Source organism: Oncorhynchus mykiss, chromosome 30 (assembly GCF_013265735.2).
Source record: "Oncorhynchus mykiss isolate Arlee chromosome 30, USDA_OmykA_1.1, whole genome shotgun sequence".
NCBI classification, from domain to species: Eukaryota; Metazoa; Chordata; class Actinopteri; order Salmoniformes; family Salmonidae; genus Oncorhynchus; species Oncorhynchus mykiss.
In genome coordinates this window covers 27,156,829-27,182,192 of record NC_050570.1, presented here as the reverse complement: position 1 = coordinate 27,182,192, position 25,364 = coordinate 27,156,829, and the positions used below count along the sequence as shown (strand labels likewise).

Here is a 25,364-nt window from a genome sequence, read left to right as displayed (position 1 = left end):
TTCTATCTTTGCAGTAGATTGCAACACCGCTCCCTTTGGCAGTTCTATCTTGGCGGAAAACGTTATAGTTAGCAAAGGAGATTTCAGGGTTTTTGGTGGTTTTCCTAAGGCAGGATTCAGACACGGCTAAGACATCTGGGTTGGCAGAGTGTGCTAAAGCAGTGAGTAAAACAAACTTGGGGAGTAGGCTTCTAATGTTAACATGCATGAAACCAAGGCTTTTACGTTTACAGAAGTCAACAAATGAGAGCACCTGAGGGGTGGGAGTGGAGCTAGGCACTGCAGGACCTGGATTAACCTCTACATCAACAGAGGAGAAGTAGGATAAGGGTACGGCTAAAGACTATACGAACTGGCCGTCTAGCACGTTCAGAACAGAGAGTAAAAGGAGCACGTTTCTGGGCACGATAGCATAGATTCAAGGCATAGTGTACAGACAAAGGTAAGGTAGGATGTGAGTACATTGGAGGTAAACCTAGGCATTGAGTAATGAAGAGAGAGATATAGTCTCTAGAGATGTTTAAACCAGGCGATGTCATCGCATATGTAGAAGGAGGAACAACATGGTTGGTTAAGGCATATTGAGCAGGGCTAGAGGCTCTACAGTGAAATAAGACAGTAATCACTAACCAGGACAGTACCATTACTAACCAGGACAGTAATGGACAAGGAATATTGATATTAGAGAGAGGCATGCGTGGCCAAGTGAACACATGGGGTTCCAGTGAGTTGTTGGGCTGGCTGGGGACACGCCGATTCAAACAGTTAGCAGGCTAACAAGCTAACAGTTAGTAGGCCGGAGCTAAACAAGCTAGCAGCTAGTAGACCAGGGCAAGCTAGCAGTTAGCAGGCCGGGTTAGCATGGGCTAGCAGTTAGTAGACCAGGGCAAGCTAGCAGTTAGCAAGGGCTAGCAGTTAGCAGACCGGGCAGGCAAGCTAGCATTTAGCAGACTGGGTTAGCCAGCAAGCAGTTAGCAAGGGCTAGCAGTTAGCAGACCGGGCAGGCAAGCTAGCAGTTAGCATGTTATTTTAATGGACAAAAATTCTTTATTTTTTTTTAAACAAGGACATTTCTAAATGACGGCAAACTTTTGAACAGCAGTGTATATTTATTTTAATTCCGTGAAAACAGCCATAGTGCAACTCTCCCTTTTTCAAGGCTGAATTAATGTACCAGGAAAAGTAAGGTTCAGTACACAGACCAGACATAACAATTACAGCCACCAGGGGTTCCATGCACTTGGGAAATTGTGCAGTCTTGCTAAAACAGTTTTTCCCCCTGTGTACACATGTCATGGTTTACTACCACATTAGTATAGGCCTAATATATGTATTCAGTTTTACTCAACTCAGCATATTCTTTTGTCCCTCTTTCAACAGCTATTGAAGAGACAATTGAAGAGTAACTGATGGGGAGAGGACTACTGCTGAGCATTCTTATTTAAGAGTGCAAGGCTGCAAGCTGACAGACTATTTTCCTGGCACTAAAACTATTTAACTTTCCCATGACAAAAAAAAGATCACATTGTTTACGTTTGGCTGATGCATGCAACCACTGGACTGCAGTGATAATATATACTGGATCACAGGCGTTAGGATGAGAAAGTACAAGAATAGGATACGCATTCACAGGATGCAAAGCAAACATGCCCACAATTACATTGTGGCATGAAGGCTGAAAAAATAGTAGCCTACAATATCCCCCAAAACGAGAATCAAACTGTCAGCCGCGCGAGAAGGATAGGGTCTGTGAGGATAGAGGGGGAGTGATATGTCATTTACTGGAACAGTCTCACGAGCACCAGAGTGAGAGCGCGCGCTTAAAGGCACCCAGTGAAGAACACCGGCTTCCCCACTTTGGAATCTAGTTGTATTTCATTCAGCGCGTTTACTTAAATCGCTGGTAGACGAAGGAGCTACCCAATTATATCTGTTTTAAAAGGTAAGATTGAAATTCGCATGAGAAAAATGCATCGGGACAAAACGTTTTCTTTTTCATAATGGGATTCTGTTTTATTTGTAGCTTACTTTCACTGTAGCCGATGCATTTTACGGAATAAATGGGGTATCAGTTATTCAATTTATTATAGCTGCTGTTGACAGTCTTATACATGCGAATAAATATTTATTCCAGTGTCGATACATGTGCCATGGTGGTGAATCTGACAAAAAAACAAAATTGTGTGGCGCGCGCGCCTATGTCAAATACAATGTGCATACGAATGTTTGTCTTCAGATGTCAGCTGTTTTAGCAGACATAATAATGTAGACATAATACAGAGTTATTCAGGAGATCCGTTGGAAGGGACCAAACTGCGGATGGTCTGGTTGACTAAACTAAGCGCGGAGATTTGACATATGGTACCTATGGGTTTCCACAACCACAAATATCGTAAACCTTAATGAAAAAAATAAAAAGCTTTTTGGTCCTAATTAAGCTTAGGGTTAGGCATAAGGTTAGCACTGTGGTTAGGTTTAAAACCAGATTTTAAGAAGATAAATTGTGGAAATAGGTGGGCTTTATGACTTTGTTGCTGTGGTAACTAGTAACGACTGTTTTAATGTGATAGTCAGCTTCCCTTCCTACCCAGACAAGTCACTATTACGCTGAACAAAAATAATATAAACTGTTGGTCCCATTTATTTATTTTACCTTTATTTAACTAGGCAAGTCAATTAAGAACAAATTCTTATTTTCAATGACGGCCTAGGAACAGTGGGTTTTTGTACCTCAGCTCGGGATATGAACTTGCAAACTTTCGGTTACTAGTCCAACGCTCTAACCACTAGGCTACCCTGCCGCCCCATGTTTCGTGAGCTGAAATAAAAGATCCCAGAAATGTTCCATACACACAAAAAGCTTATTTCTCTCAAGTGTTGTGCACATATTTGTTTACATCCCTGTTCGTGAGCATTTTAGCCGTTGTCAAGATAATCAATCCATCCATCTGACATATGGCATATCAAGAAGTTGATTAAACAGCATGATCATTACACAGGTGCACCTTGTGCTGGAGACAATAAAAGGCCACTCAAATGTGCAGTTCTGTCACACAACACAATGCCACAGATGTTTCAAATTTTGTGCAATTGTCATCATGACTGCAGGAATGTCCACCAGAGCTTTTGCCAGAGAATTAAATGTTTATTTCTCTAACATAAGCCACCTCCAACAGCGTTTTAAAGAATTTGGCAGTACGTCCAACTGGCCTCACAACCGCAGACCACGTATAACCAAGCCAGCCTAGGACCTCCACATCTGGCTTCTTCACCTGCGGGATTGTCTGAGGGGCGGGGTGCTGAGGAGTATTTCTCTCTGTAATGAAGCCCCTATTATGGGGAAAACTCATTCGGATTGGATGGCCCTGGCTCCCCATTGGGTGGGCCTGGCTCCTAAGTGGGTGGGTTTATGCCCTCCCAGCCCCACCGTTGGCTGCGCCCCTGCCCAGTCATGTGAAATCCATAGATTAGGGCCTAATTTATTTATTTCAATTGACTGATTTCCTTATATGAGCTGTAATTAGGGCTGTGGCGGTCATGACATTTTGTCATGCAAATAACTGCCGATCTCACGGTATTTGACTGTTAATTAACAAACACATTTAGCATCTCCGGCTTCCACGCATAGCCTATGGCGCACCTATGGAGCGTCTACATTATAAAAACGTCTAATAAATACTTTTAATATAGCCTACACCATCACAATACGTCAATGATTTATTTTAGGCCGGTCTAAAGAAACAATATGATATGAAGGAAATGTAGCCTATTTCAGAAGAACAGAATAACATACTCTGAGTTGTCATTATGTTAGGCCCTAATCTGGCAATGCCATATAGCTGTGGGCTATACTAGTTCATTTAACAGGCATGAATAGTTTATAATTCCCGTGGCATTATTTTATATTGTTTTACAGTGAGAACAATAAAATGGAACAGCTGAATAAAATAGAAAGGATAGTTTCCCCAAATGATTTGAAGGATTGCGCACACGCGGCTATTCTGTGTTCAGTGGTGAACAAAGAAACAGGTCCTCCTGTATGCTTCATTTAGAGTTATTAATGCAACTTTAGTTGTGATACCAACGTTAGGCTATATGTTTTGATTTTCTAATACATAATAATAATTTGAAGAAAAGTTGCATAAAAGGCATGCACTCTGCTCTGTTTCTTGCACAGGCTGCACATACTGGGCATCATTCACAAGTGATAGTATTCTGACTCCAATCAGACTACATACACTAAATAATATATGTGTGAAATTAGTTTGGATTTAGAATGGGCCATTATTATCTGTTGGAACAGGTGCAGGGGGAGGAAAGCATTGTCATCCGTATGCACCTGAATAGCGAATGGAGGACGCTTTTCCCATGGTTCATTTTCATGCCAGCCAGGCAGGCTACTCTGGTTGTAAAGAGAAACAATGTGCTTAATATTAGGAAAGATGAGAAATAAATATAATAGGCCTAGCGTATAGAAATCTGATTGGATCCTCTTTTTAATAGAGGCCATCAAAACTCTGTTTTCTCATGCAATTGCATATATCATAGTCTGTAGAAATGTTGCGCAACATGGGTTCATAGGAACACTTATTTAATTCCATGCATCAATCAGCTATGAGGAGCTGTCTGTCACTGAGCAACAGGTGATATTTTCCGCTCAAGCTCTGAATGCCAGGGCTCTCATGAAGTGTTTGATTTGATTTTTGATTGCATTTGCGTTGATATCATAGTGATTAGAGAGCGCTGAGTACAAGACCATTAGCGACTGTCCGTTAGCAAGTTTGGTAGGCTACTAATAACTACCAGTTACCGCCTAGTTACCGTGACTAAATGGTCACATGGAATTTGACTGTGGTCATGACTCGTGACTGCCAGTGTGGCGGTTATATGGTCACTGTAACAGCCCTAACTGTAACTTAGCAAAATCTTAGAAATTGTTGCATGTTGCGTTTTATATTTTTGCTTAGTACAGATGTCCATCCATGTCTGAGGACATCATCAGATGAAGTGGAAACCGGCCAACAGTGCCTTAGTGGCACTTGGAGATGGTGGATGGGCGTAAGCATCTGCCTCTGGTGCAAGATATTTTTCTTATAAGCCTATCCCAAACCTTAACCCTTACCTTAACCATTCAGAGTTAATGCCTAACCTTAAGATTTTGAAGTTAATGGCTAAACTTAACCTTAAATACTTGGAAATTTGAGGTTTGGAACAACTTCGAAATTAAACGTTTGAGAAACATGGATGAATGTCTAATTTTAACATGAGACTGTGAGAGCTTGTTGTCCTTCCTGGACTCGTGCGTTGTGGAGCGCGCGCAAAAAACGCTCACCTGCAGACCGCACTGGTTCCGCACGGATTTGCGCTCGCGTAATGAAAATGATGAGCTCGCCTCCGCGTCGCCAGTAGCTCGGAATTGTTAGCGTTGCATTCATTATTATAGTTAGACCAAGTGTGTAAATCACATTAACATGCGTCAGAGGGGTCACAGCTCCAGAATTCTCTAACAAGACAAGGTTGTGCTCCAGGCTGTTCAGTGTAGGCCTATCTACAGTATGCTAATGAACAGCTTTGAAGAGTGTGTGTGTGTGTGTGTGGCACAAGAGGAGAGGAAGTAGGGAGAGAAATAACAGACCCTTAGAATAAGACACCATGTACCATTTGCACGTCAACAACACTTTGACTTTGGACATCAAAAAGGAGAAGAGAAGATCATTATCAGTCATTTCCACTCGGCACATAATACACACACACACACACACGGCCAGTAGATAGTCCCCATTCACCGGAGTCTTTGTTGAACTCATTAATTTGTCAAGTGAATGTACAGCTGAGTCATAAACACTAACACATTGTTAGAGCGAGCACACGGCTGCCACAACACAGCACTTTGATTGGGAGGTTGTCATACCACTTAAGCTTTGACTGACTGTCTGAATGTCAGATGTTGACAATAGCAAGATGAGTGATGTGCTGAGTACAGTCACAGTGAGGCCTCATCAGTTTGGTTTGGACAGAATGGGAGGACTGTCTACACACAGAGAGAATGAGAGAAGGTGGTAGAGAGAGAGAGAGAGGCAGAGCAGTCTTAAAACATTAAGATGAATGGAAGGAAGAAGAGAATGTCAGGGAGACGCACGGGTGGAGCAGAATCTCTGCCTGTCTTCGTTGCTTAAGCCAGCCAAGCTCTCCCTTCATCACATACCCCCTCTCTCTTCTCTTCTTCCTCTATCTCCCTCGCTCCCTCTCTCTTTTCCCCTCCCTCCCACTCCTCCCCCTCTCTCTGTATATCTCTCTCTCTGTAGCTCTCTCTCTACCCCCCCCCCCCCCCTCTCCTCTCTCTCTATATATGTAAAGGCTTGACATGCACAGTCTATTTTTAATAAAAATGAAACAGCTTTCTTGCAGTGAAGCGAGACACAGAGTGAAGTGAGACTGAAACAGCGATTTGCAATTTAGGCCTGTGTGACACTCATCATCCCCCTCCGAGCCAGCAACAGTAAATTCGCCCTCAGTCTTTCATTGCCTATCTATCTCTATCGCTCTATATCTCTTTCCAGCAATCCCCTCACACATGTTTCTCACTAACACTTACATCTCAAATGCTGAAAAATAATATTAAACAACATGTTTTTTCTGTAATTGTGGAGCAGTAGACATGAGAGCAATATGAACAACACTAAAGCTAACTGTTTTAAAATGGGCCAGGAAGTACTATTAATGGATTCAAAGATGCAGCATTATACAGAAGAAAGGGAATGGCTGTAAAAGCTTTAGTGGAGATACAGTATATGGGATGGTTTAAAGATGAGGGAACAGACACATCGCCTCAGAGAGACTGAGTGCACATCTGGCATTAATATTGATGAAGTGGCATTAATGTGTGCAAAATACAAAAAAAGAGCATTATTCCTTTTAAACAGTTAATTTTTCTCTTCGGCGAAATAATTCATGTGGAAGGGAGGGGTAGAACAAAGTCGAATATATAGCTCAAATTAGTTCTTTGTTATCAAGCGTTAAGAAACTAGGGCAATTGCTGAATGGGTATGAATGAGGATTCTGTTCCTGTCGTAAACATAAAAACATTTAATAAATTAAACATTCTGATAAATATTACACAGTCATTTTGGGTTAATAGTGTTTTAACTTAGGCCCTCATGTGCATCTAAATTAATGGTTTTGTAATACAATTGCAGATGTTTTAATTACACAGTAAAATGGAGCTCAGATAAGGCTATTCAATATAAACATAGGATTTGGGCATGCCAAGTCAGGGATTGTAGGTTGGCAGCCATTCTGTTCTTACAGACAGAAATAAATATGTACGATTGTATATGAGTGTGTGTTAAATGAGAGAGAGGGAAATGTAAAGAGTGACAGTGACAAATTCATACACACACAGAGAGAGAGAGAGAGAGAGATATTTATTACACATTTTCAGTCTTAAGTTGGTGACAGCCTTCATTGCACAAAGCCTGCAAGATCGATGGCCGGGGTCTGACTCTAATACTAACGAAACTCGGATCGTTAAACTTTTGGGAAATGATGACAGAAATTGATTAAAATATGTATGAGTCCAATTAATCTTTGAAGGGGGACTTCTTCCACTACTTGGCATTGAGGCATGAGGAGGCCATCTTTAGGACGACATCAATCATCTGATGGAGTGGCAATTGTGTCTGACACAGTAAAGTAGTGGAGCTGTGCCCCACCCTCTGCCCTTCAGGCCCAAACTCAGCCTCCAGAGACAAATCTCCTTTACATGCATTATAATGAGCTCATAACCTAACACAATAGTCCCATGTGCCCCATTCTGTCAATGAGTATTCAGTGACGCTTTAAACCAAAAGATGTAATGCTTTGTTACTAGTTACGAGAATCTATGAGCCCTTGTAATGTTTTATTATGTTATAAATAGATAATAGGTATTTGTATGCTGAAATTTTACAACAGACTGAACATAGCCTCTTGTGTTCTATAAGCTGATGACTGTGGTGTCTAATCCTTCAAATTCACTAAACACTAAAAGATGGACAAATCTCCACATAGACTGTATGCAAAAACACAGTGCAGACAGTACAGACTATTGCAATATATTCCCCACAAAGTGTAGTTGTAAAATGGCAGCCAGTTCTCCTCAGGTCTTGAGGAGTTAATGAGAATAGTGTCAACATCTCTGCATGTCTTCATGCCTCCTGCACCTCAGAGCTGTTTGCTCTCCTTTTAATTAAAACAGCTAAGATTACTCTAATTATCTCTCTACTCAGGTAATCCAGCTCCGCTCTGCTGCGGCCGTGGGAGGGAGTCCTGCATCATGTGTACAGCAGAACGGGAATGAGGTAGTGTGAGAGTGAAAAGTAAACCAGAATAAAGACTGACCCTGCGGATAGCAAAGGAAATCACAATGTGGGGAGAAGACAAACAGAATCCAAGGAGAGGATCAAAAAATCTCTGAATAGAGTTGACTAACACACCACCTCCACTATGACCACCCCAACGGTGCTTCTTCTAGTTTTGGTTTGTATGTGGGAGGAGCAGCCAGGATGTAGTTCACTAACTGTTAGTTTACCGATTACAGCTCAGAACAGCCAGGAAGACCTAATTGAACTGAGGGCTGCAGAAAACTCTCTGGTGAATCATGGTCAGAATGCTGAGGTTCTTATGACAACCCACATCCCACTGACTCCTGGATTAACAGACAAAGAAAAGAATGGCGTGGATGAAATAGTACAGATATCAACTCAAACTCCAGACTTTACCCTTCAAACCACTTTGACTCCTGGAAAGATATGGAATGTAATTACATCCAAGAGTGACCATGTGGATAATGGGGATGTTCACACTCAGTCACTTGAGGCCCGGCATTCCATGGAGGCAGAGGCCAATGGAGACCCCAAGCATCATGTGAAACTCCAGACTGTCTCGCATCCAGAGTTCAGAGTTCTCCCAGAGAGTATCTCTGGGCGGGGCTTAGTCTCTCAGGGGGAGGGGTTAACTCTAACAGGGGTGGGGTCTCGCTCTCGTCCTAAGCGGAGCTGGCAGTGGAACCAGTTCTTTGTCATTGAGGAGTACAGAGGACCAGAGCCAGTGCTCATCGGACGGGTAAGACCTATTCACAACCAATGTCATTAAAGTACAGTATGATTTCAGTGTTATCAGAAATATCCATAAATGTATCTTTGGTAAATTCCTAGAACAACAGCCTGAGGATATAGCACACCAGGTGTTCCCAAACTTTTTCACTCAAGCCCCCCTTCTAGCATTCATGGTGAACATCCGGCACCCCCCACGTCTATTTCTATAGGCACAAGCACTGTTTATGACACATACTGTTCACACCCCTCTTGTTGGCAGAGAGACAATTTTGCAGATTTAAAGCTTATTTCCTACAATTCTACACATTTTGCCATGTCTTAAATTAATGTATGTGTTCATGTGATGTTTGATTGACCCAAACATTACAACAAAATTTATGGGCTAAAAAACCGAGCTAAAAAGCATTAGCTGACACGGGCTAGTTGATCGGGAAATTATCTCTCTAAGGCCTGCAATGACTGACATGACAAGGAAAACTGCTGATGCACCACCCAATTCCCGAAATAGCACCTTGTGTATTCTACTACTACAATTTCCAGGAGTAAGGGGGGCGGGGTGGTCCTTCGCACACCCCACAGTTTGGGAACCACTTCAGTACACTACTAGTCAGTTGACATACTTTACTTCATTAAGGTTAGCCAATAAGTATGGTAGGTCGCACCACACCAACAACACCACAGAGCTGACAGGAAGTCAGTGTTCAGCCAGTGTGATGATGAGATGATTGGAGGTTTTAAATCAGAGCACACCTGAACCATCTAGATCTGTGGAAGTTACTTGTAGCACTTCACAGGCAAAGTGTTGGGCTGCTAATGCATCTGTTGGCAGCTTTAGTGTGTGTGTGGATTATATTAGCTGTGACGCTTACAGGGAACTCTGCCAACTCACAGTAGCAGGCAGCGTACTTTATTGTGACACCACAGTTTGGAGCCTCCCCAACCAACACTGTGTTCACATCGTAAATGTTTCATCTTCCTCTCTGCCTGTTATTGATACAGTCAGGGAGGGATGTCAGTGTGGTCGGTGGAGACACTCTTTCTTGTTGTTGTAGTAAGTGCGCAAGTCTGATTCAGGGCTTGAGATGGCTAGGATGTTGCTTGGATGTTATGTCAAACATGTTCCAGCTCGTTAGGGCTATGAGTTTGATAAGATCATACATACATCAATGCCCAGATTCACATACATGTGTAGAGTGTGTGTGCTATGCCGTTTGAAAGACCGTTTGCTAGAAACGGTGAGCGGGGGGGTAAGATACATCATGGCAATGAATGAGAATTTTACTGGGAGAGAAAATCACCCAGGTGAAGATGGACTGAAGATCCCTGCCACACTGTAAGAGCAAGGAGAAGAGAACATTGAGATGAAAGAGAGTGGGGGAGAGAGACAACTGCATGGGGAAAGTAGCCGTCTGGGAATTCTATCAGAGATCATTTCAACAACAAAAAAATACATGTTTTTATGGATTGGTTAAGTTTCAACTCCACAGAGGAACTTTTTTTTGCCATGGCGACTGATGCACAGCAGGACTGAGCTAGCAATTAGATTGAGACTAGGAGGGTAGGGGTTGGTGAGAGACGGTGTGGGGGCTAGGAGGGAAGGGTGTTAGGAGAGTAAGATAGGGAAGGAGACTGACAAAGATGTCTCTCGTGGTGATGTATGGGATCCGAATCAAAGCAGATTTAAGGAGGAAGAATATATAGCATTTCTTACTGTCTGTTATCGTGTGTTTCTTTAATCCCTAACTGCACGCTCAACTACACACATACACACACACTGACTCTCTCTCTCTAACACACATATCACAGTTGCACACAGACACACTTGGCTGTATACACCCAGGGTTTATGAATTACAGTTGACATGTATACCAATGTTTTTATGCACCATTTTGGTATTCTTGGCTAGAATAAATGCACAGCTATGTGATTAAAGGCCTAGGGGCCATAATACATTCTTATGCTTGCTCTCTCCAGGCTTATGTCACATAATAATATTAACAATTTTCCTTGCCCATGGCTTGGCTTGTGGGTAATTCTCATGTGAAAAATATAATAACCACAGAGACCACAAAGCTGTTTCCATATGAAAGAACCTACAGTATATATACAGACCTTAATTGATGTGAAAACCTGCAGTAATATTGCTCCGCAAATATCAAACAACCCATGCTACTTACTATGGTTAAAATAATCAGTTGTGGTTCATTAGACAGAGATTGTGTTGGTCTAAGATGGAGGGTCTGCAGCGGAGGGGAGGAAAGGATGGATGTGAGTAAGCCTAGTGGATTATGAGCATGTGCAGAAGTGCCTTAAGTGGAGCAAGATGTGAAGGTTCCTGGTCAGAAAGCCTTCCTTGTGTGATGAAGGCTGAGTAATCTCTTTAGCTTTCTATTTCTGTGTGTCTGGCCTTTTACCCACCAAGCTCCCTGTAATATCCCCCTACTGCTATTAAATACTGAACAAGCTAGCACTCTTCACTGCAAAGTAAAATGGGCAGACACACAGAGACAGGTAGACAGATAGAAAGAGAGAAACAGATGGGCAGATGGACTGTCAGAGGTGCACTCTCAGAAGGGGAGACACATTTCACCCCAATAACTACCGTGGGATATCAAATCAAATTGTATTTATCACATGCGCCGAATAAAACAGTGAAATGCTTACTTACAAGCCCTTAACCAACAATGTAGTTTTAAGAAAAATGCCTCACCCCCCAAAAAACGAAGAGATAAGAATAACAATAATATGCGTCAACAGCAACCTTGCGTTATCATTAACAGCAGACTTGTGCATTTCCACAGTGAAAACAATGTACTGAGCAAATGTCAAATTGGCTTTTTACCAAAATACCTTATGACAGACCACGTATTCACCCTGCACACCCTAATTGACAAACAAACCAAAACAAAGGCAAAGTGTTCTCATGCTTTTTGATTTCAAAAAAGTTTTGACACAAAATGATGGAAAGCGGTGTTTGGGGAAAAACATACGGCATTATAAAATCCATGTACACAAACAGTAAGTGTGCGGTTAAAATTATCAAAAAACACATTTCTTTCCACAAGGCCTTGGGGTGAGACAGGGAAGCAGCTTAAGCCCCGCCCTCTTCAACATATATATCAACGAATTGGCGAGGGCACCCAGCCTCACCCAACTAGAATATGAAGTCAAAGGTCTACTATTTGCTGATGATCTGGTGCTTCGGTCCCCAACCAAGGAGGGCCTACAGCAGCACTTAGATCTTCTGCACCTAGATCTTCAGCGATGACAAAAATAATGGTGTTCCAAAAAAGGTCCAGTCGCCAGGAACACAAAAACAAACTCCACCTAGACACCGTTGCCCTAGAGCACACAAAAAACTATACATACCTCGGCCTTAACATCAGCACCATAGGTAACTTCCACAAAGCTGTGACCGATCTGAGAGACAAGGCAAGAAGGGCCTTCTATGCCATCAAAAGGAACATAACATTTTATATACCAATTAGGATCTGGCAAAAAATACTTGAATCAGTTATAGAACTCATTGCCCTTTATGGTTGTGAGGTCTGGGGTCTGCTCACCAACCAAGAATTCACCAACCCAAACTGCCGCTCTTATGGGTCAGAATATAATGATGTAATTACGTGGGGAAGGTCTCTGTGGATTCTCCGAGTGGACCATTCAGGCTGCTCTATGACGCACTTCTCCGATGCAACTCTCTGGCCGTCCTCACGATGTCAGTGTCCTTTTGGCTTAGGAGTCTGTTCCCTCGCCCTCTCTCTGGAAGGGCTCTTCTGAGGACAGACCGCTCTGTAGCTCAGAGCTCACAGCGTAGGAATGAAACAGTGTAGATACCACGATTCGATGGGAGGTGGAGGCTAGGTGGTTCGACTTGAATTCACCCGCTTAGACACAGCTACTCATCCGTAGCTTGGGTAGAAAAATATTTCTTTGTCTTCAAACTTGTGTTGCATTTTGGGTTTGTTGACTTTTTATACCTCGACTGCAGCTTGGGTCACTTAGTCTCATCTGTTAATTCTTCACTCACAGGTTTTATGACCTCGGGTCAGACGTGGGCGTAACCGCCTTTAGGGCAATTCTCTGGGCGTACCAAGTTAAGGGCAAGGCATTTTACTCAAATCCAATTTTAGGCAACTAACTTTACATTTCATCTTTACCAAAACATTCTCTTTGATTTGGACATTTTCCACACAACATACAATGTATAAACATTAAACATATACTAGGAAAACTCTTAACGTTACAATGTTTTCGTAATAACATCATCTATTAACCTTTAATAACAAAAAAAAATGACATACATTTTCATATTCCATCTATCGTCATGACGACCATTGTGGCTGACAGAAACCATTGTTCCAAAGTCCCTTTATTGCATGTTCAATGTTCTGAGGTTGGTTCTCCATATTGAGAGGACACAGGAATGTTGTGTGGCCTAAGATTTACCAGGGGCGTGAGGGGTCATAAAACCCCCACATCTTCAGACCCCTAGATCTCTCCTCCTCTGATATAATCTGTAGGGTTGCGGTCTCCTGTAACCTGACCTGGTCAGGATAGTCATGACAGTGAGCATAGCCTTGCTATTGAGAAAGGCCGCCATATGCAGACCTGGCTCTCAAGAGAAGACAGGCTATGTGCACACTGCCCACAAAAGTGTAAACTGAGCTGCACTTCCTAACCTCCTGCCAAATGTATGACCATATTAAAGACACATATTTCCCTCAGATTACACAGACCCACAAAAAATTCGAAAACATATCCAAATTTGATGAACTCCAAAATATATTGGGTGAAATACCAGAGTGTGCCATCACAGCAGCAAGATTTGTGACCTGTTGCCACAAGAAAAGTGCAACCAGTGAAGAACAAACACCATTGTAAATACAACCCATATTTATGTTTATTTATTTTCCCTTTTTTACTTTAACAATTTGCATATCGTTACAACACTGTATATAGACGTACAGTGGGGCAAAAAAGTATTTAGTCAGCCACCAATTGTGCAAGTTCTCCCACTTAAAAAGATGAGAGAGGCCTGTAATTTTCATCATAGTTACACTTCAACTATGACAGACAAAATGAGAAAAAAAATCCAGAAAAACACATTGTATGATTTTTTATGAATTTATTTGCAAATTATGGTGGAAAATAAGTATTTGGTCACCTACAAACGAGCAAGATTTCTGGCTCACAGACCTGTAACTTCTTTTTTTAAGAGGCTCCTCTGTCCTCCACTCGTTACCTGTATTAATGGCACCTGTTTGAACTTGTTATCAGTATAAAAGACACCTGTCCACAACCTCAAACAGTCACACTCCAAACTCCACTATGGCCAAGACCATAGAGCTGTCAAAGGACACCAGAAACAAAATTGTAGACCTGCACCAGGCTGGGAAGACTGAATCTGCAATAGGTAAGCAGCTTGGTTTGAAGAAATCAACTGTGGGAGCAATTATTAGGAAATGGAAGACATACAAGACCACTGATAATCTCCCTCGATCTGGGGCTCCACGCAAGATCTCACCCCGTGGGGTCAAAATGATCACAAGAACGGTGAGCAAAAATCCCAGAACCACACGGGGGGACCTAGTGAATGACCTGCAGAGAGCTGGGACCAAAGTAACAAAGCCTACCATCAGTAACACACTACGCCGCCAGGGACTCAAATCCTGCAGTGCCAGACGTGTCCCCCTGCTTAAGCCAGTACATGTCCAGGCCCGTCTGAAGTTTGCTAGAGAGCATTTAGATGATCCAGAAGAAGATTGGGAGAATGTCATATGGTCAGATGAAACCAAAATATAACTTTTTGGTAAAAACTCAACTCTTCGTGTTTGGAGGACAAAGAATGCTGAGTTGCATCCAAGAACACCATGCCTATTGTGAAGCATGGGGGTGGAAACATCATGCTTTGGGGCTGTTTTTCTGCAAAGGGACCAGGACGACTGATCCGTGTAAAGGAAAGAATGAATGGGGCCATGTATCGTGAGATTTTGAGTGAAAACCTCCTTCCATCAGCAAGGGCATTGAAGATGAAACGTGGCTGGGTCTTTCAGCATGACAATGATCACAAACACACCGCCCGGGAGTGGCTTCTTAAGAAGCATTTCAAGGTCCTGGAGTGGCCTAGCCAGTCTCCAGATCGCAACCCCCATAGAAAATCTTTGGAGGGAGTTGAAAGTCCGTGTTGCCCAGCAACAGCCCCAAAACATTACTGCTCTAGAGGAGATCTGCATGGAGGAATGGGCCAAAATGCCAGCAACAGTGTGTGAAAACCTTGTGAAGACTTACAGAAAACGTTTGACCTCTGTCATTGCCAACAAAAGGTATATAACAAAGTATTGAGATAAACTTTTGTTATAGACCAAATACTTATTTTCCACCATAATTTGCAAATAAATTCATTAAAAATCCTACAATGTGATTTTCTGGATTTTTTTTCTCTCATTTTGTCTGTCATAGTTGAAGTGTACCTATGATGAAAATTACAGGCCTCTCTCATCTTTTCAAGTGGGAGAACTTCCACAATTGGTGGCTGACTAAATACTTTTTTGCCCCACTGTAATATGACATTTTGAAATGTTAATTTTTAATTTCAATTTAGTTTATTTTCTATTGCCACTTGCTTTGGCAATGTAAACACCTTTCCCATGCCAATAATGCCCCTTGAATTGAATTGAGAGAGAGAGGGTGACAGAAAGACAAAGGTAGAGATACATAGACAGGCAAACAGATGGATTCAGAGAGGGAACGAAAACAGACAGATGGACAGAACAGAAGACGGACAGAGCGACGTTTGGGGGCCACTGTCCACAGTCATGTGCTCTCACCCCCTAACAATCCCCCGGTGGCCTATTTGGTCCAATGAGTTAATTAGCTGTACGCATCAGTACACATTCTGGCCCCCTCTGTCCCCTTCACACCTGGTGCCGTTCAATTCACACTGACTGAACACCACATCTTGGACTTGATTCAACCGCTGATTTCACAAACTATTGTTTAGGTAGATGATCAATTATGCTAATGAGGGATGCATTTTCTGAGTCAGTGGTGGCTTGGACACAATATGTCAAACATCAAAGCATAAGTTCAACTGTAAACCCTCTTTTTAGAGAAAGGATCATAGAGAACTGAAGCCACTCATTAGGCAAGGCTCAATGCAGAATCCATAGATATTTTATGACTTTATACTTCTCTCTCTATACACATATATCTCCTGCAGCTGCACACAGATATGGACCGAGGTGATGGGCGTACCAAGTACATCTTAGAAGGAGAGGGGGTGGGGTCTGTGTTTGTCATCGATGGGAACACGGGCAACATCCACGTCACCAAGTCCCTGGACCGAGAAGAGAAGGACCAGTACCGCCTCATCGCCACAGTAACCGACCGCCAGACGGGCCACGCCCTCGAACCCTCGTCCATGTTCATCATCAGAGTGCAGGACATCAATGACAACCCTCCTGTCTTCCAGAACGAGCCATACAGCACCACCGTGCCCGAGATGGCCAATATAGGTATTACATGTGAAAGACAGAGCTTCAGTCTTGATCTGTGATTTACATTACAGTCTAGACAAGCTGCCTCAAGGGCTTGTTAGTCATTCCTGAAGTCTCACCAATCCATCTCTCTCTAACAGGTACATCCATAATCCAGGTGACAGCCACGGATGCAGACGACCCTACGTATGGTAACAGTGCCAGGCTGGTGTATGCTGTGACCCAGGGCCAGCAGTATTTCTCTGTGGATCCTCAGACAGGTCTGGTGGGCCTGCAATGCAGACTCTTATCAAGCTACATGTTAACCATATGGTAGCCATGCTGATGAACTGACACTACAGTATGCCCCTTTGATGTGTAAAAATATCACATGGTGTAACTTCTGTGGTCTGTGTGTATTCTGTGTACTCTACATAAATCAGCGGTCAGCAACAGGTAGCCTGCGGTCCAAAATTTGTTCTAATAAAAAAAGAGAGATATGTAATCATGTCTTAATGTAAATACAATCTCCTTTTGGGCTTAGTTGTGTTCAATTTGTAGTCTAAAAATATTATAATTATGTTCTGGCTCCCCCGAACATCCGCTCCGACAAAAACAGCCCGGGGTTGAATCTTGTCGCCTACCCCTGACATAAAGGCTTGTGACATAGCTATATGTGACATTAAAGCAGGTGACTCATCCCACTACAGCATTTAGGTCTGCTTGTCCCTTCAGCTGTGATGTAATGTAATGCATCATGTGCTTATTTACTGTCCCCTCATTTTCCTCTCTGCCAGGTGTCCTGCGTACTGCTGTAACTGACATGGACAGGGAGAGTCAGGACACCTATCTGGTCGTCCTTGAGGCCAAAGACATGGGGGGGCACCTGGGGGGGATGTCAGGGACGACCACAGTCACTGTGAGGCTGAGTGACGTCAACGACAACCCCCCTCACTTCAGAAAGAGTGAGAACATTACAGTTATGATTTTGTTATTGGCCATTGTCATACTATTGCGGTTATGGCTTTCAACTTCTATAACTCCAGCTGAAACATTCTTAGGACATATTTCTGTATTCTCTCTCTCTCTGTGCGTGTTTCTGTGTGTGTCTGCGCGTGATTTTGCGTGTGCGTGTGTGTGATCTCGTGTGTTTGATTTTGCATGTGTGCTTGTCTGATTTTGTGTGTGTGTGTATGTGTATGATTAGAGTGATGAAATGCCTTGCAATGTGGCACTTGTGATGGTGCACTGATCTCTCGCTGCTACTAACAGCACCTTTAGGATCTTCTCTGCCAGGATTGTCACACAGCAGCGCTGTGCTTATAGTGGATTTTGAAGCCATTTTATGGAGTGTTCCTTGATGTGTGCATATGGCTCGTGTTTCCTCATTGCAAGCTAATGATTCAATTCCATGAATGAGCTGCTTATCTCTTCTTCCTCCTCCTCACCGTCATCTCCATCACCACCTGAGTTGATAACATATTATGAGATTTCTCAACACGAAGCTCCTCCTGAAAAACAGTGAGAGATCATGAAGTCTTTTCTTATCCAAGCGCTTCTGCATTCTATTCCATTCATATTTTATCTGCCAGCCAGTTGTTTCTGCTCCAACAGACAGTGGAATCACTACAGAATGTAACATTCTCAGTCATACAATACATTCTTCTGTAATATATGTCCTTCTCTCTCTGTCACACTCTCCCCTTCCTCTCTTTCTTGACTCCCCCCCCCCCCCCCCCCCCCCCCCCGCTCTCTCTCTCGCAAGCAATTTCCTAATTCCAAATGCACAGTATTTATTGGGCACTATAGCTGTCCTACTGTAGCTCACTGTGGGCATGTTCATGATTCTCTATCTGACACTGATGCAGAGTGAGTCTAAACAAATGTATTTATTTCATCTGTGGAGATAGAGACGTGTGTGTTGAATTCGCAAAGCTTTGAATTATTAACAAGTGTCATTAGATGAAGGTGTGTCCTTTCCATACTGTTTAGAGGGAGACCATGGTAGGAATACCACAGTTAGTCACTTACTGTGTAGAATCAAAGAGAGACAGGCAGACTCATCGCCGAGAGCCAGGCAACTGCCAAACCCTGTCACAGACTACTGCACTTTGGCTGCCGTTTCCTTGGATACAGGACACTCGGAGAGAAGTTTGTCTTTTGGTTTTCATCATTACTGTAAACATTTTCCCTGAGGACTACTGGAATGACTACTCTCATTTTAGAATCTAAATGGTATGTCTATGCCCTGTCACTCATCTGTGTGGTCTCTCTCTCTTTCTCTCTCTCTCTCTCATTCTCTCTCTCTTTCTCTCTCTCTCTCTCTCTCTCTTTTGCTCTCTCTCTCATTCTCTCATTCTCTCTCCCTCGCTGTAGGTGCCTGGTCGTTCTCTATCTCTGAGCTGGCAGCACCAGGGGTGGAGGTGGGTCGCCTCTCGGCCACAGATGCTGATCTGGGAGAGAACGCCATGCTGGAATATACCATCCTGGACGGAGAGGAGGGGGACACATTTAACATCACCGGAAGAGACCAAGAGGCTGTCATTGTGTTAAACAAGGTGAGCAATAAGTTATATAGCTCTTAATCAGACTCAAGTCAAAAAACATCCACAATGGTGTAAAATGAGAGGCTAAACTAAGCATTGCTCCTCCAAGCTACTCTAACCAGGAAGTTAATTCAGTGAAAGACATAGAAAACAGCAGGACAGTGTTGCCTGCAGAGACTTCAGTCAGCAACAATCAGGTCTGATAACAGTATTTGGTCTGGAAACAGTATTTGGTCTGGAAACAGTATTTGGTCTGGAAACAGTATTTGGTCTGGAAACAGTATTTTAACGTTTTTTTCCTCAGTCATTCTTCCTAGCAATCCTGTTGTGTGATTGCAGGCAATGTCACACACTTAATTAACTTAAACATAACATATCTCACCTTGGTTTGCTTGGAAATAGACAAAAAAAGAGATCCAAATACCCTGGAATTTATGCACAGCTATTTGAAAAATGGAAGATTCCATCTAGCAGTTGAATTGGAAATCGCCAACCAGAAAATAGGTTGTGAGCCTGTGTTTTCCTCTGTGTGGTGTTGAGTACATGGGGCATCGCAAGCTCCATTTAACAAAGTGTGTGAGATGAGGGTGAGAGTATGAGATAGAATGTGGGAATGATGAATCAACATGGGAGCAAATGAATTATGGAACAAGGGTAGGGGAAGGGGCACGATGAAAAGAAGAAGAGAGTGTTCGAGCAAAGGAGAAAGAGAGAATTAGACAAAACTGGTTATAGGGAAGGACATAAGCCAAATCTAATTGGTTGTACTGTATTTCTCTCCTCAGCTGCTCGACTATGAGAGGTGCGGTTCCTACTCGTTCTCAGTGGAGGTTATGAATCCCATAGTGGACGCACGGTTCCTACGGAAGGGTCCCTTTAAGGACCGGGCGAACGTACGGGTCATGGTCCTCAACGCAGACGAGCCCCCACGCTTCTCCCGGTCACGTTACCGTCTAGATGTGCCTGAGAACTGTCCTCCTGTCTGCAGCGTGGGTCGGGTATCTGCTGTGGACCCAGACACGGGTCAAAGCTCCAACATCAGGTAGCCTACACTCAGCCAGTCAGTCCGTCCGTCAGTCAGTCAATCTGTCCTTCACTCACTCACATTTTCTCCCCCCACCCCCGTCACTCTCTCAGGTACTCTATTGACCCTCAGTCTGACCCTGAGGCTCTGTTCCGTATAGCATCTGACAGCGGCCTTATCACCACGGTGATGGAGTTGGACCGGGAGCGCGAGCAGTGGCATAATATCACTGTCATCGCCACACAGAGAGGTATGAGGCTCTCCCCCCCTTCTCCTCTCAGCTTCAGCCGCCCCCAGGAAATACACGCACTCTGGCTTAGTACAGTCATGTTTTCCCCCCATATCACTCATTGTAGCCCTGGGGTGAGAGCTGTGAAAAGCTGTAATGAAGTTGATGTTGAACTCACCAGGCACTCCTTCCCTGTTCCAGACAATCCTAACCTTGTGACCAGAGTTGTGGTTGCCATAGAGACACTGGACCAGAATGATAATGCACCAGAGTTGGACAGGCAGTACACAACGTCTGTGTGTGACTCCAGTACCCCTGGACAGGTCAGTGCTGCTAACACTTACCTACAGTACGTAACTCTGACACTGCACTTTATCAGTCTATCTATCTATTGCCCCGCATGCTGATAACCATAATGCAATTTTTTTACTCCACTCTTTAGAGGACAATTCTCTTTAGAAGTCTTTGCAGATTTCCTATTCCTTTTAATGTCTAATTCTTATTAAATTGGAACTGATGTCAGATCACTGTGTCCTGTTTCTCTAGCCTGCCATTGGCTGAGTTCTTTTCCTCTAATGCCATTGGCTGACTTCTTTTTCTCCAATGCCATTGGCTCAGTTCTGTGACTGTGAGGTCCAATAGAAGTCCTCCTCTCTCTGCTCTGTCTCCCAGGTCGTTCAGGTACTGCGGGCGGTGGATAGGGACCAGGGAGGACAGGACGCCACAGTCCACTTCAGCATCCCTCCAGAGTCCAGTTCTGCTCTAAACCTCACCATCAGGGAGATTGGAGGTGCCCTCTAGCAATATCAACCTCCGTGTCAAACTGTCACCCTCCTCAGCCCTCTGCCTAATGCATGTCAAATCAGGAATTCTGCAACGGGATTCTTTTTTTTGACATGCTTGATGACAGTGTGCCTACATCTCATAGTATAGCCTGTATAGCCTGTCAAACTTCTAATATTAATTGCAACTGGAGAATGGCATTCCTGTACCAGTGACCTGACGACTGGCTTGTGTTTCTGGTGTTACTGTCTCATTTAACCCCAGGTGCCACAGCGAGACTGGTGCTCCAGTCGGCCCTGCAGCCCCTCGCTGGCTTCTCCTCCTCCCTCCTCACCCTGTACGTGCCCATCGTGCTGCGGGATGGGGCGTCCGGCCTCACCAACACCGGGACGGTCACCGTGACCGTGTGTCCATGTCTGAGAGGAGGCATGCAGGCCGAGGAGAGGGGCAGGCAGAGGGACAGGGGCTGGGAGAGACAGACAGTATGTCTGCCCCTGCCCTCCGCCTCTCCATCACTCATCTTCAGTATGGTCACCTTGCTGGCCCTGCTGGCCTGTGTCACCACCCTGCTGGGTAAGACTCTCTGTGTAGTAGGACTACTGTCAAATTAATGTATAGTACATGCCCGTTTGTACTGTTTGCACTATACTGTATGTCTGTCTGTCTATTCGTTGTCTGTCCTTCTATCTGAAGATCTGTATCCCATGAAATGGACAGCAGTGTGTGGTATTTACAATCATGTACCTCTCTCCCTCTCTCTCTCTCTCCCTCTCTCCCTCTCTCCCTCTCTCCCTCCCTGCCTCCCTAGTGGTGTGTACTCTGTCTCTGTCTCTGCGGCATCAGAAACGAGACTCCCTCTCCCCATTTGAGGAGGATGATGTGAGGGAGAACATCATTACCTATGATGACGAAGGGGGAGGGGAGGCAGACACTGCTGCCTTTGACATCACCGCGCTCCAGAGCATGCACAGAGTACAGCGCATGCAGGACAGCAGGAACATGTGAGCTGTGACGTTGGTTTGTGTAGTGTGTGTGAGGGCATGTGTCTGGTTGTGTGTACTTGCGTGCATGTGTGTTCCTCTGCCTTATGCTCATCTCTTCGCCCAGATGGTACACCCAGCAGAATCAGGCCAGGGCTAGGACGTACAGCTGGAGCCGGACCCCACACTCTGCTTTGGACCCCAGGCATCCAGGCTCAACCCCTGTGTACGGACACCTCTGCTACAGCATCCACACCCTGCCTGTCCTCAGAGACCTTCCCGAGGGGCCCACTCCATTCCAGTCGGGTCTGCAGCTGGCCAAACTGATGGAAACCTATGAGCTTCCTGGCCATCAGATGGGTAACGTTAATAATTCCCTAGTCATCCAGAACCAGGGCACATTTGATCTGCTAGAGCCTGGAACGGTTCATCTCAATCCTGCTGAGCCACGGTTCCCCGGCAGAGAAGGACCAGAGAGCATGATGGCTGGCAGCAGACCCACAGAGAGAGAGGGAGGCAGGGAGACCAACACTGACAACCAGCAACAGCAGCTGCATCCGGACCAGGGACCAATCAGGGTCAGATATTCACTTTCATATATAATGGGTGTAATAATGTTGTTATTATCTCCCTCAGAAGTATTTATAATTCCTCATAAAATCATTGTGTATTTCCTCCCCAGACACAGCCTGAGTCTGTACTGACAGATGAAGCACTGGTTCTGACCTACTCTGTCCCAAATGGCTCAGGCTCCCAGAGTCACAGCAGTAGCATCTCTTCCTCAGAGCAGCAGGAGAACAAGACAGAGTCCTCTCCCTCACAGACCACCACCACCACTGGAGCTTCCAGCTCTGCAGTAGATGACACAGACACAGATTCCTCTACTCTCCCCAGCTCAGAGAAGAATGAAGACACTGTTGGTGTTGGCCAAGTAAATAGCAGTCACACCCACACTAACACACTGGGGGAGTCAACATACAGCATTGTGGGTTCACTAAACCAGGGCAGTGGAGGGATACCTGTGACTGGGACTACTTTGTATCCAGGCAGTGCAGAATTCCTGAACATGTACGTGCTTGGTAGGAGCCTCTCTGGAGGCATGCTGGGATACGGCAGGGGGTGGGGCTGTGCCCGGGGACTGGTGTCTAACAGGGCAGGGGCAAAGGGTGGGGCTAACTGTAACCCCTCCCTGCCTTTGAGGATGGAGGACTTCCTGAAGCACCGTTTGGACCAGGTGACTGACCTATCCCAGCCACCCTACGACTCACTGCAAACCTATGAGTTTGAGGGGGGGGACTCCCAGGCCGGGTCACTGAGCTCACTGGAAAGCGAGGGCGAGAGGGAGGAGGAGAGAGGGAGGGAAGCAGTAGATGAGTTGGACCAGAAGTTCCATAGGCTAGTGAAGATAATCGAAGAGAGGGAACAAGAAAAGGAGTGTGAGAGAAGTTCAGTGGAGGAGACGACACGGGCAGAAGATAGAAGCCAGAGTTTCGATGTCAACGAGATGAGCAAAACAGAGAGTGTTGATGAAGAGAAAGAGGTCTCAAGGTGGGATTTTTAGAGAACCTGCTAATCAAAGAGACTGAATATGAGTTTGGAGAGGAGAGAGAAACACTCCAATAGATGCAATTTAAAAGCAATACGGGGGTGTTATGCACGACTTCAGAGAGAAAATTGTTCTGTTCTGTTCAATGACTAAACTTCCTGCTTGTTGGCTATGCAGCATAGCTGAGACATGTCGGAGGATCCATCAGCACATCTCATAAACTCACCCTTGTGTTTATTAAACAGTATATCAAAAATGTCACTTTTAGACTTTCCTTGTAACTGATATGAATAATGCACCTAGGCTTTCTACACTGAAGTTATGAAAAATGCACATTCTGAAATATTGATTCCCAGCCCTGAAAGCTGCATTGTTGGAAAATAGGCCTCATGAAAAATTAAAGGGAATTGTGATATTTAATGTTGATAGTTAATTAGGTGCACTCTCACTCAGAACACTGTTGTTCCCAAAGGCGACATTTAAACATGGATAACTGAGTTGAACTAATTCTAAAAAGCATACCAATTCCACACTTCTACACTTGCACACACACAGACACACACTTATAGAGCTAGTAAGGGTGAATCTGTGCACATTACATCCAGTCAAATGAAAGCTGTTCAGGTGATGATATTATGTCACAATCAGGAGGGAGCTCTTCAGAATTGCATAGACTTTGACACCCAGGCTATGTCCCAGTAATTATAATCACAGTAATAGGTTCTATGAAACACTATGCAATTTGCACACTGACTAGACATAATACGTCTTTGAAGAAAGAAGCCTTGTAGAAAGTTGAATATGTTTCCTACTATAGCGACATGATTATGTGCACACTGTAAATATCATCCTCTGCAATGTGGTGATTATTGGGTGGAGGATTTCACACAGACCACGAAAGTGTCCCTTTATGAGAAACACTGTCATTATTTCATCATTTGTAGTGATTAAATGGTTGGTGTTAAAGAAGATGTCTGTTGTGCCACGTTATTTCCCACATGATAGTTTTCTAAAATAGTTCAGCCATAAACCTGTTCATTGACCGATCTATTACTCATTTCATCTTTGCAATCCGTCGAACTGCACAATCTTGCTCGTTCTTTAAACACTGACATGGAATTGAGTAAGTTTACGCACGCAATCGTACCGTTTTAATCTACTATTCATAATTTAACTAAAGAATGATTCATATGACCACCAGTCAATATTTCCCCCAAAAGATATTGAGATTGAGAACACTGTACGGCTCATTTGTACTACTATTGCAAAAACGAATTGCTTTTAGAATTTTTCGATTAATGTGTGATGACTACATTTAGCCGAGACCTGGGGCCTTGGCCAAACTGCTGTTTGTTCGTCCCACCAGGCTAACCAAGGGAAATTAAATCTTAATCAACCAACTATCTTAATGAGAATTCGATTTGAACTTGAGAAATTTGACAAACAATCTATAGCTCTCTGGGGTGAAAAATGAGGTGTGGAGATTGACCCGGGGCTTACAAGAAGAACAGAGATGGCAACGAAGAAGAGGAATAGAGAATGGACCTAACAGTAAATGAAAGAAAGGACGAGTTGAGTATTTACATCAATTCCAAACTAATGACAAAATATGAGGGAAGTGATTACCATGACTGTACAGTTGTGTTTTATACAGTATAAAACACATATATTGCATGGCTCTGG

General features: G+C 43.9%; 1 protein-coding gene across 1 annotated transcript; it reads left to right on the top strand.

Moving 5' to 3' along the window:
• The first annotated feature begins 1,377 nt into the window (after positions 1-1,377).
• On the top strand, positions 1,378-24,644 carry LOC110521640 (cadherin-24). The gene is made up of 14 exons (XM_021599327.2): positions 1,378-1,942; positions 8,268-9,102; positions 16,318-16,612; positions 16,735-16,854; positions 17,371-17,538; positions 18,950-19,131; positions 19,905-20,161; positions 20,257-20,393; positions 20,574-20,695; positions 21,045-21,162; positions 21,420-21,728; positions 21,964-22,156; positions 22,263-22,713; positions 22,818-24,644. The coding sequence occupies exons 2-14, from the start codon at positions 8,485-8,487 to the stop codon at positions 23,694-23,696; spliced, it is 3,849 nt and encodes a 1,282-aa protein (XP_021455002.1). The 5' UTR covers positions 1,378-1,942; positions 8,268-8,484; the 3' UTR covers positions 23,697-24,644.
• The last annotated feature ends 720 nt before the right edge of the window (positions 24,645-25,364 follow it).